The 12,563-nt window shown below is 41.2% G+C and overlaps 1 protein-coding gene across 1 annotated transcript in view; it reads right to left on the reverse strand.

Moving 5' to 3' along the window:
• The window catches only part of LOC134066528 (cadherin-7-like), a 62,839-nt gene that overhangs the window by 6,687 nt on the left and 43,589 nt on the right, over nt 1–12,563 (reverse strand). The window contains exons 7-10 of the mRNA XM_062521889.1: nt 11,713–11,849; nt 10,250–10,371; nt 2,144–2,261; nt 1,114–1,365 (exon numbers count right to left, since the gene is read on the reverse strand). Of these exons, the coding sequence (XP_062377873.1) occupies nt 1,114–1,365; nt 2,144–2,261; nt 10,250–10,371; nt 11,713–11,849 (629 nt within the window). The remainder of the gene's footprint in view (nt 1–1,113; nt 1,366–2,143; nt 2,262–10,249; nt 10,372–11,712; nt 11,850–12,563) is intronic.

Below are 12,563 nucleotides of genomic sequence, written 5' to 3' on the forward strand. Positions count from 1 at the left end.
CTATGTTATAATTGACACAAAATGTGTTGTCCCTGAACATTCTCAGAGATGTGTCATTTTAACACATACATTTTTGCAGTGTATAAAACACATTTAGAAATTGTGAATCATCAAAGACATTCCATTTCTATAAGCATTTTCCTTATGTGGAGATGTGAGGTGCAATACCCCCATGTAATGGGACATGTAACAAATATATAACAGACATGCTGAGCTGGACATTTAATTTGATCCATTCATTCCCCATCCACTTTATGTTCAAGATATTCTTAAGGTCACAAAAAGTATTCCAGTACTTACTTGAATGTTGATCCAGTCCAGTGAAACAGGGAGATGTGCTTCCAGGAGAGTTTGCAGCTCGTGCGAGTTCATAGCATGATGGCAAGACCTATGACCTATACTGTACCTAAGACATGTACTATTCATTAGCATTGTAAGGCTAATCCCACAGGACAGTATAAATGTGGTCTTTTTTTTTATATTAGTACTAATACGTGGGCATGGCCTTGAGGAGTTTTAGAAATTGATAGGCCGCACAATTGTACAGGTCAACATACTGCATATATTTCCACCTCACCATTTTGAACAATGAAATCACATTTGAAATGTAATCTATAACACAATACAGGGAAAGGCAGAGCCAAGAAAGTTTTGGCTTCTGCAAGTTTCATTCTCTGGGTCTAATTGAGAGCACACCACTGGTCATCGCTCACAAAAAAAGCAGATTGCGGTTTGAAGAGGAAATATAAAGTAAAAAACTTATGCTTTAAGATAGCTTGTGTGATTTTTTTAATCTTAAGCATTTTGGATTATAAATTACATAATTAAATGAGAGAATATTCAGAGGAGAGCTAGGTGAAGTTAAGGTCGCCTTTATATATATATATATATAGGCTATATATATATATATATATATATATATATATATATATATATATACACACAGTATCATCACAATTTTATAAAGCAAGTTTATATTGACTTCTATCCAGACCATTGCATTTCAGGGAAGCTATCAGTATGTGCCCTCCTTGGGAATGAAAGCGAGGCCCTTGACAGCCCTTTCAGAAGTAGCTGTAAGGGAGTGTCTGACCCACAGCCGTTCTCTCCTACCTAGTAGTGTGAGAATGCAGCCCAGGATAGCCAGCAGCGCTCCAGTGCTGAGGCCGGCCGGTAGGGAGTAGGCCACCGCCCCGCACGCCTGGGGCACGCCGTCCGCATCGCAGTCGCACACCTGCACCGACAGCGTGTTGGTACTGCTCAAGGCTGGCGTGCCGCTGTCCACAATCAGAACCGGGAGGCGGTACAGAGACTGCTCCCGACGGCGGAAGCCCCCGCGCTTGGTGAGCACCGACGCCGTGTTATCTGGAACACAACAAGATTTGGGCATGGCTTGAAGGACACCACTGTGATATCAAACCAGTGATGGATGAACGAACGTCAAAATGAGGTGTTAGATCAATAGGGAACAAAGGGAAATTGCTGGAAGTCTGATAGACTTTCTCATGCATCCCAAATCATTCTAAACTTAGCCAGCATTATTCCCGTTCTTGTTTCTTTTGAAATTCTCTGTCATGGTTCAGGATTACAAAGATCCAAAACAAGGCATAAAATTTAGGCAAAAATATAACAGTCTTGTTCCTACCAGCAAACATGGGTGAGAGAGAAATACTTTTATGTGCAAATGGAGATGATACGTTTACAGATTAAATTATACTTTCAAATTGAGCCATTACACTTAAAAGATCAGATCTTTTTGTGGCTCTCTCCTCTGCTAAACCACCAATTAGCATTCAAGGGCATTTTAATCCATAAACGCTATTCAGAGGTGAAACAAATAGATACACATTTAACAGTATCCTTCCCAGTCCTATTCTCCACATACTCCGAATGATATCCCCTTAGACAAATAGCACCCTGCTAACACAGCACAGACTGGGCCGAACATACTTTTAATGCATTGAAAATGCTGTCTAGTTTCTAAGATGTGCACCATGGGCAATATATATTTATATATTTTTTAATCCATAGTATCTTTCAGATATTCCTTTCCCCACTGTATGGAATGCTTAGTGTGGAGAAACAGCTGTGGCTGCTGAGATATGAAAAGTTGAAATGTCAGTGGAAATGTCAGAAAGCTCACCTTTGTTGTCCCGAAGGGTGAAGTTCAGATTGCTGGTGGCAGGGACGGCCAAGGAGAAGTAGAACCTGTGGCCACTGGGTGGCTCGTCCTTGTCCACAGCGCTGATGGTCTGGATGACCTGAAAAGATTCACAGGCGTCACCATCAGTCAATCAAAGGACTCGCCCAGAGCCAAATAAATCAAATAAATCGATGGTAGCCTACACTAAATGTGGTACCATTTCAAGTGAGTCTTTTCACAAAACACATGATGTACGAGTTATACAGTATAGGGCACAAAGTATCCTTCGAACATATTAAACACTGTATTTAAACTTCAGCATATGAATTCAGGAATGTGTGGCTTCTTTACACTCCAGGACGACCAGGAGCAGACTAGACACTGAGGACACCACAGACACCACTGCAGCTCAGCACTTGTATTTTATCCCTGACAGTCATAAACAAAGCATATAGGACCCAAAGAGGCTAATGGCAGCAAATAAACTGGCTCTTGATTTATGCTGCATATTGAATCAGATTCTTTTTATAATACTGGCCCTGGATTTTAGTGTGGGCTACATCACTTATCACTTGTACTTGCAGTAAGTGCTTATTTGGCAACGGCATGGCACTGTTTTCAAGATGAGATCTTTTTTTAAGGGATAAATCTCAGAGAAAGGCCAGGGATTGATTTTTTGTGATTAACTTATGGGGACATTATCTCTCCCTCTGGTTGCACCACTGGGTTAGCTTGGCATTGATTCCAATAATAAAGCAATGATAAAATGTGATACACACAGGAGATACACTCATGAGTGTCATCTCAAACAACCCCAGGGGTAAACCATGGTGACCCCAGAGATATCTACAAATGTACTAATCCAATCTACCTTGCTTCGGTATGTAATACAGAAACCTCCTTATCACAAATCCAGCGGCTTGAACACAATGCTTCAGGCCCCTTCCAGTGAACTTTTGCTGCATGTTGGGCATAAGCAGATATTTATGCACAGGGACACACATCCAGCTAGTTTCTTCTATCTAGGCTCTTCCGTCTTCTCTTTCCTTCTGTTTCTCGTTGCTGCTGTGTCTGATATATTTTTGCCATTATTTTTGCAGTTCTAGTTCTTTGTCACCTTCCTCTGTCTTCAAATGTGTCCAAAAAGGACACTCCAGGGATAACTGTACACTTTTTGGCAGTCAGACAGCCTTGCTTACGAGCACATTAAGAGACAGAGAGGAAAGTCATCCAAAGGCTGGCTGGCTATTATTCAGATAGAGATGATGTACAAGATGTGGATCCCATTACCCAAATGTTGCAGGGTAAACACAATAGGTCTTGGGCGTGGCTGCAAGTTGTCATTTTCATCTTTAATGTCTCTATACAAAACTCCCTCATTCTGTTTTCCTCTAAAAGCAACAAGCTTACAGCCAAAAGAGGGAGGCTCAGGTGCCTAATGATGTTTTGTCTGCATTATGATTGTCGGGACCTCACAGAGTTACTGTCCAAATAAAATCTACAGTATATTATGATATGTCCAGTGTGCTGTTGGGGAGGGAAGTGATGACATATTAACTGTCAAATATAAACACGGAGAACTCATAGCAGCACACCTACAATAAGAGGCTGCATTCAGAGTCTGAGTCTCGTACATTAGCTCTGCAGAGACACTGAAATGAGTGTGTTATTGTAGTCATTATTTCAACAAACAAAATTGAGAAGAGACAATATTTGCATTTGTTGACTTTTTAAGTAACAACGTTATAGAGAATTTCCTCCTCCTGCAACAGCTTGCACATACTATCACCACATTCTACTTTCATTACATTAATCTAATATCTTTTCTGTAATTATCTCCATTTGTCTTTACTTCCGTGTGGTAATTTTCATTGTTTTGTGTTTACAGTTGTATCACTTTATAGGTTAGGGTATTTAGTGTGAAGATTCTGAAACTCTAACTGCATTCCCTGACATTCACATGCATGGCAAGGACACAATCTGTTGAGTACAGACACCTTTGCAGTCTGATGTACCATCAGAAATGTTCTACTTCAGACACAGTCCTATCTGAATATGAAAGTGCCACGGACCACACGCGCACGCACGCACGCACGCACGCACGCACACACACACACACTCAAATGAAACATCCACTTCACCACTTAGAGTACTTGTTAGACACACATAATCAATATGATATCAATATTGCATAAAGCATATATTGATTTATATACTGTTTGGATTCCCACTGCTGGTGAATTAAATATAACAGACGGAACGGTGTTTGAGCAGATTAAGTACAATAATCAGTATGTCTGGAGACAACCTTATAGGGATTTGGTTTAGCTTTGGGTAGGATTGATTGGCAGGAGTGCAGTGAATGGAGTGCTTTTCGAAACACTCTAAACCAATCTGATCTTATGAATGGAGTTCAAAGAAACAGTGCAAAGAGCACGGGGGATTGGTGTTTTTGTCCAATTGATGGTGGATATCCAGGAGAAAGCCAGCCCTGTTCCAAATGGCCCAGCAAGACTACCATTTCAAGGAGCAGTCTGAACAGTGTGTGCTTTATTCATGAAGTGTGCAATTAAGATTCGGGGCACAAGTTTGGGGCTGACAATATTCATATGGTTTGACACAGAAAATATTATAACAAAAGGTTTATCAGCAACACACTAACACAAACAAAACATGTGATACATTGCCGAATGCTTTTCTGCTGACAATTCTGTATGCACACGGCAGTTTGTCTATTTTTTGCATTTGTGATAGCAAGTTAATTGGTAGATAAGTGAGCTAATGGGTGGCCAACTACAGAACACCCCCTCCACTCCACTCTGCAAATCAGCACAAATAAACATCAACTTGAACAAACCAAGGCACACACATTTTCATCACAGCCGTGCTCAGAAGTTGTGTCGATTTCAGGACTTCAGGGACCTGTTATTTTATTCGTTCTGAATCTAGCCATCTGTTTTTAACAGCGGCAACAAAGCGCTGGCTCTGTCAGTATAATTAATGCTTTATTGCAACTTAATGTCTGCACTGTGCCTTCTTTGCCCCGAATGCTCTCAAGAGTACGGCAAGAAAGGCCACTGTCACATAAAAGTGTCGTTCCGACAGCAATTAAACTCCCCCTTCTGACTCAGAGAGTTGACACAGACAATCACGCTCATTAATTTGATATGGTCCGAACGTTTCCAGACCAAGGCAAAGTCTTTCATCTGTGTCAGTCCCATCTCCCCCACTTTCAGATGGAGCCAATAATGCTCCTTTTCAGGGCGACACAACGAGATAACAGCAATAATTGAAAAGTGTATAAATAATGCCATCTTAATGGCTGCTGGCACAAAGCTGTAACTATGGTGACAGAGGGCATGAGGGGGGGGGGGGGGGGGCTCTGTCACCCAAGGCCCCAGATTCCCAGAGTTAATTCCCAAGGGAGCGTGGCGGTAATGACTTAAACAACATCAATGGCAGGGAAGAAACACGGCCAGGGAAACAATAGGCATCTCAACGAGCGGCCCGTGGGGTCCACTTCTTCCTGGGCTTCCAGACTAAATGGCTTCTCATCTCTGAACTTGTTTCGTAGGCCCTGTTTACACTCGGTTTTAAATTTTGCTTTCGGGTGACTGTATCTCAAACGGACAGCCGAGACACATCAGCGTTTATATTCGTCTGTCATGCAACTCCAAGGGTGAACAACCAGAGAGGTTCATAATCATATACACTACCATTCAAAAGTTCTACATAAGTATACAGATGTCCATTATCAGCAGACATTCATCCAATGTTGCAAAGGCACATTCTATTTAATCTGATATCATTTTAAAGGGCTAACTGAGAAAACATTGATGAACCCTTTTGCAATTATGTAAGCACATAATGTAATCTGAAAACCGCTGCGCTAATTAAAAAAAACAATGCAACTGATCTCAGTTGATATCATGTCTATAATGGAATGGGAATTTTCTAAGCGACCCCAGACTGTTGAATGACAGCGTATGCTCATATGTAATCACATTTCAAAGCCTGGGATTTTATTATATGTTTCAACTGTAAACAAACCACTAATATATTACACATGCTACAAAGAGTTCAGATGCAAAAGCCTCTAAATCCACTTTTGTCAGAAATGAGATAATGATGGTAAGTGAATGCTCTTCACATATAGTGTAATATAAGTTAATTTAATAATTTAGCTTCAAAGCTCACTAAATACATTCTCTTCCTGGTCTGAAATATTGATTTGTATGCGAAACCTTATAGAAGCCTGATACAAAATGGTCATTTAAAAGAAAAGTGGTCAGGCGGATTTAGAGGCTTTTGCATCTGAACCCTTCGTATATTCTAAGTATCTGCAGTATTTTTTGAATGTCTAGTCTTGCTGCACTGTTCTGTTCCCCATTTCACTGCATTACTCTCTCCACCTCCTCCTAGCTCACTAGGCAGCCATGGGGCATGGTGGGGTGCATTACAGCACAAAGGGTAAATGACAATCTTGCAAGAGACAGAGGCACACTACCATGTGAATGTGATTTTATGGTTGTTGTTTTTATACCTTTTCTTTGCACCATACTGTATATAACTTTAATGTGAGGCTACTAAACATTGACCCCAGGTATATGTTTGTAGTGTGGGATTTGTTAATAGTAACAGACTTAATTGAGATTACACAACAGTGAACAGTTTTAAGAGAGAGCGAATGTCGTGTATTTTTATTTCCAGCTTTGCTCATGTTTTTTTTTATAGCTATTAACTATTTTATGTGGTCCTAATCATCAAGTCCTAGCCGCTAAAGTGATGTGCTATTTTCATTTAGTTACCAACCACTCTTGATGCCCCGGCTTACTAATTGTCCATGACAATGATACAACAATCCTCTTAAAGTATACATATTGTTTGAATGATAAGAGGATATACTTGTCCACACAATGGCTCTAATATGATATCAACAGCTCATGCTTTTACTCCAAAGCAAAGCGAAAAGCTCTAAAAGAATACTATAAATGAGTTAAGATTTGGACAACTAAAGGGAATTTAAGTCTTGGGAGTCCAACATTACAATACAGATTTGTTTTTCTTTAAGAGTGATAATTTCTGTATTGTGTCACTAAAGTCTATGAAGCACGTCTAAAGGCTTCAGTTAACATCTCTACTGTCACAATAAGCACAATCAATTCCATATAAGCCTCTGACAAGGAGTCAAATGATTCAGTAATTCTGGACACAACAGTGTCCAGAGAGCTGAGCAGAGGTTGCAGGAAGTCTCATAAGCCAGCCATGCATGAAATGGCGATGACGAGCGCTATGATCACAGGGCACGACCCCTCCTCCTCCCTCGTCTCTGTCACCCTCTGCCTCTATCCCAGGCAGCCACCCCAACGCTGCCCGTCCTCGACATAATATCAATTAATATTATGGCAGAAGACAGACGCACTGGTGATCCGTAACGACTGGCGTCTCCATTGAGGGGCCCCGTCGCGAGATGGCTTTTAATTAGGCTCTGAAAGATGGCAGGTTATTACGAGCCCTGGCCCGGCCCGTAAATCTGCAGCATCACAGAGCCACAGAACGGCCCGAGCAGGGCAAACATTAGTATTTCATCTCTTTCTGCGCTGACCCTGCGCCCAGCTCGGGGGACCGCGGGACGGGCTTCATCAACGCGCTACCCAAACAGAAGAATGTCCTCAATTACTTACACAGGCACCGGTTTATAGGGCCGCCGTGCATTTAAAACAAATATAATCATCTTGTCACGTTTCCAAATATCAGTGTGTCTTTACAGCTCTGTTTCTAGTTTTCCATTTTCTCCTGCGATAACACAGAATATTGGACTACCGTAGATGAAATTGTCAGATTTTGTCTTGCTCGGCGGCTTAGCTTTTAAATAAAGTTGATGATCAATAGAAAACAGAAACCATAAAATCCAGCGGAAGACCAAAGATGAGGCAAAACCACTGGCGAGAGCAGCACTATAATATGTTCCTCACATATAAGTGTTTTATTGCGTAATTCTGATGCTTCAGAGGACTGAGGACACTTGAGTCTTTACCATTACTGTAATTTACACCTTTTGCGACGCTGAAAAGATGCCATAAAGAGCAAAAACAAATAGCTACGGCAAATGGCACTTCATCCAAAAAGAAAAACCCATCAAGCCGATGTACATACGCTTTCTCTGTGCAACAAGCAACAGGAATCTACACTGACAAATAACCATAAAAGCACATTTAAGGCTGCCTAATGGCCATTTTCAAATCAATATATCATTTTGATCAATTGTTCTTATTTGGTTTTGCAATCTGGCTTTCCCTCTCTCCCCCTGATTGTATTTTCCAAATGCCAGAAGCAGACAAATCACCACCACAGACATGTTTAGTCATTTAGCATGAGACCACATGCTAAACAACCCCGAGGCAATCTAATGCGATGCTCTCCAGAGCTATATGCTTTAATTCCAAGAAACAGCCTCGCTGATTTGACAGCATGATGCCATGATGCATGTTCAGGTCCAGTCACCCTTCATGAGGAGTACCTGGGCAGCACACGTCCTGAATGGGAACTGAGACCCGGCTGGCACAGACACTTTTAAAACTATATACTGAATAGAATAGATTAAAGAATATATACTTTTTTGATCCCGTGAGGGAAATTCAGTTCTCTGCATTTAACCCAATTCAACCGAATTAGTGAACACACAGCACATAGTGAACACACAGTGAGGTGAATCACACAACCCAGAGCAGTGAGCTGCCTGCCCAACCAGCGGCGCTCGGGGAGCAGTGAGGGGTTAGGTGCCTTGCTCAAGGGCACTTCAGCCGTGGACTGGTCGGGGATCGAACCGGCAACCTTCAGGTTACAAGCCTGAAGCCCAAACCAGTAGGCCACGGATGCCCCAATTACTGCAATTAGAATGAGGCACTATCAGCCATAACAGTATTACTCTTGATGTTTTACAGTTTATGATTATATATTATGTAATAAAATAAAGAAAAGTTGTCAACTAGACTTAAGGAATATTTGCATTGGTTATGAACGTTGTTATCATTAACTGAATGACAATGAACCAGCTAGTTAACCTAATTTAACACCACAGATGCCAATATTAAAATGTATTTATGCCAAAAGTGTCAGGTGTTGACAGTGTAATCAGCGTAATGAAGTGAAGTACACGGCATAATGACATATATGCACCAAGAGAGGCTAATCACTTGGGTAATTGAACAAAGTAGTTTTTAAGCTATTTGTGCTGTGCACTTATTTACTGATACTATGATATAATTCAGACTGTTGTGCCACAGATTGTATGCACTGATTTAATCAGAGATCAAAGATAAAGCCTGGGGGCCAGATGTTTGGGTTAGGAAGGTGGGAAACAAAGTAGAGATCTGGTTGTCATGGACTATGAGCAATAATTAAACCTAGTTTAAACCTAGAAAAAAATGTTATTTGCTGACAATAACAATTACATTTTGTTGGTATAGCTATCTACTCTCCATGCTGGTGAAAAAGAGACTGACATGGAAGGATATTTCAAGACAGAAAGAGCAGTACATGACAGAAGCACACAATTAAGCTCTAGGTTTCTTGTTTGCTCATAAGTGGGGGGTAGTGAAGGAGTGTATCATCAAACAGCAATCTGATGGCCATGACCATGAGAATTATCATGACAATGACACACTGCCCACACAAGGTCTCAGTCCAACCAATCTGGCCCACTGCCCCATTGTTGGACACCCCTGGGATAAAAGAGGAATACTTATATGACTGCAAAAATATTCTGTCAATATGTGAATTTGTCCTTCATACTGTACATGTATAACATGTATATTATTGGTGGCCCGCGTGGTTGCTGATTACCGGGTGAACTTCAGAAAGTAGGCCTCACATGAGGCTCATCTACAATTACACAGGCTATTGTGAATCCTCAATAGGGTTCTAAGCACTGAGCCATAACATCCATACCATGAAGAAATAGCCTAATCGTTATACTCTTAAGTAGTGGAACAGCTACCAGGCTGACAAAGGCATGAAACATGAAAAAGATGCTTTTGAAAGCATATATGGTTCAATTACCTTGGACATAGAAAAGGTTGTTATGAACAAGTGATTGAGACTTACCTGCCCTGGAGCAGAGTTTTCACACAAGAGAGTCTCGTACTCGATAGCAAACACGGGGGCGTTGTCATTGATGTCCATCACTGTGATGATTGCCACACCTCTCCCCACTTGTGACGGGTCCTCTGGAACCAGGAAAGAATTTCCAGACAAAAAAAAAAAAAAAAACACACATTTAAAAAAGCGCACTGTATTTTTACTTGGGGGAGAACACAAGAGGATAATGGTCCTCAGGAATTCAATCATCCATTAAAAACCACGGTGTGGGCAGAGATGACAATTGTCATGGCAACCTGTTATTAGCAAACATATTATTAATGTACATGTCCGCATAAGTGCCTCAAATGGCTGATGTCAGGGGGAATGATTAGAACGGGCATCCTGGACAAGAATGGTGGATGTTTGGCTAGAATTAGTGGATGTTCAAAAGCATTTCAGATGTTGGTTCGGTGAAAATGACCAATTTCACTGCCAGTGACATACAATAATAATTAAAAGGTATTAAGAATGTGATGATTGGCCATTGGGCCCTTTGATAAGGTCACTTGTTTGTCACACACACAGTGAATGGGCAGATGAAGAGCCAGGATCAGAGCATGTTCTTGCAAATGTATTCAAATCAGCTTCCAATGTCATACCAATAAATAACAGAAAAAGGAAAATGTTAAGTCTTTTTCACTCAGAGCAGATCATATCAACCCAGTTTAGTGCTTTAGTGCTTACTTAAAGAAATGCTTTACTGTAGAGCTCGCACGGTAAGGTGCATCTGAGACAGAATTCATATTCAGGGCAACCATTTGTAAGGTAATGAAAGGCAATTTGTAAAGTAGCATTAACCATAGAGTGGGTAACAGTCTAATTGGCTGTGTTCCATGGAGCAATTATGATATGATTTGATCTGACTTTTACAAAGTTAACTTTCCAACCCTGAGGTTAAGGTGAGTACTATATGTACACATTTCATATAAATCTAAAAAGAAAAAAAAAAAAAAAAAAAAGAAAAACAAAACTCATTAAAATTGTATTTGTGAGGCAGTTGTGTGGAGTCTATCCAGTGCCAAGGGTACAAAAGAAACACTCTCTAAATGCTGCATTAAAAACAAAGAAAAGGGAGAGGCCCGCTGTCCTTGAGACGGGCGTCCTTAATGCTGAAGTCACCTGCCACCCCGGGCCATCACATTTGCATAAACAGCGGGTGAACACGCCCCCGTGCCCTGACTCAGCATCTCTCTCATTCAGTGCCACTCAACGGGGCCACGGGGTCAGAGCCAATCCCAAGCAGAGGAATTAACATTCCCCAACAAACTCATCACGACCTCAGTGTTAACACAGGCAGAGGGCCAAGTGTTGCATGACAATACACAGAAGGGAGGAAGAGGGGGCCGAGGTTAAAAGACACTGGACATTAAGACCTTTATGATACACGCTTACAAATAAAAGAGACGGACACCTGGATGTGTACTTACGGCTCTCCATGGCGAAGATGGTGATGTTGTGGACGGAGTTGACCTCTCGGTCCAGAGGTTTGGCGGTGCTGATGACCCCTGTTGCGGCGTCCACATTGAAGAAGCGCTCCAGGTCAGTGTTTCTGTCGATGGAGTACCTGCAGAGCCCCGACAGAAATGAACAAGTTAATAAAAGCGATCACGGGACAGGTGTAGTGTCGTTCACATTTAGCATTGGAAATCTTCTCTCGGATTTACCTTGAAATCAAAACTGGCTTTAACTTTAACAGCAACATACAACAACAAACAAGTAAATTGTACTCTTGAATTCAGTACATTGGCGTCATCCCAAGGAGCCATTTCAATAGCTGAGATGAGCTTTTGTAGGGAATAGATGAACGTTTGTGGGGGGAAAACCGTTTCAAATCACAGCTCATGCATTACTCGACTTTCAACAAGTGCTAGTCAGTTCTCATTTCTCTGCCAGATGTGACAGTCATTATGGTGATTCATACCGCAAACAAGCTCTAACATCAGGACATTTACCATTTCCAGCCGCTTTTCGAAATGTTCAAAAGTTGTTTCCCAACAACGTTTCTAAAGAAATGATGTCACTACACAAGTAAAAATGTATCAAAAGTATTTTCAAAAGCAGCAAAAAAAAAATAAAGAGCCGACTATATAAATAAATACATAAATACACGCTTGTGACAAAGTGAAAAAGCCTTCAGCATTTAACTGCTATTAATCTAAAGCACATTGTTTGATGCAGTGTGCCTCTAGAGGCTCGAGCAGTTCCTGTATTGTAATGTGATTTCAATCAGGAGAATGAAGCGTGGGGTGAGGAGAGTGCATAAGCAAAAGGAGGCAAT

Source organism: Sardina pilchardus, chromosome 19, assembly GCF_963854185.1.
Source record: "Sardina pilchardus chromosome 19, fSarPil1.1, whole genome shotgun sequence".
NCBI lineage: Eukaryota > Metazoa > Chordata > Actinopteri > Clupeiformes > Clupeidae > Sardina > Sardina pilchardus.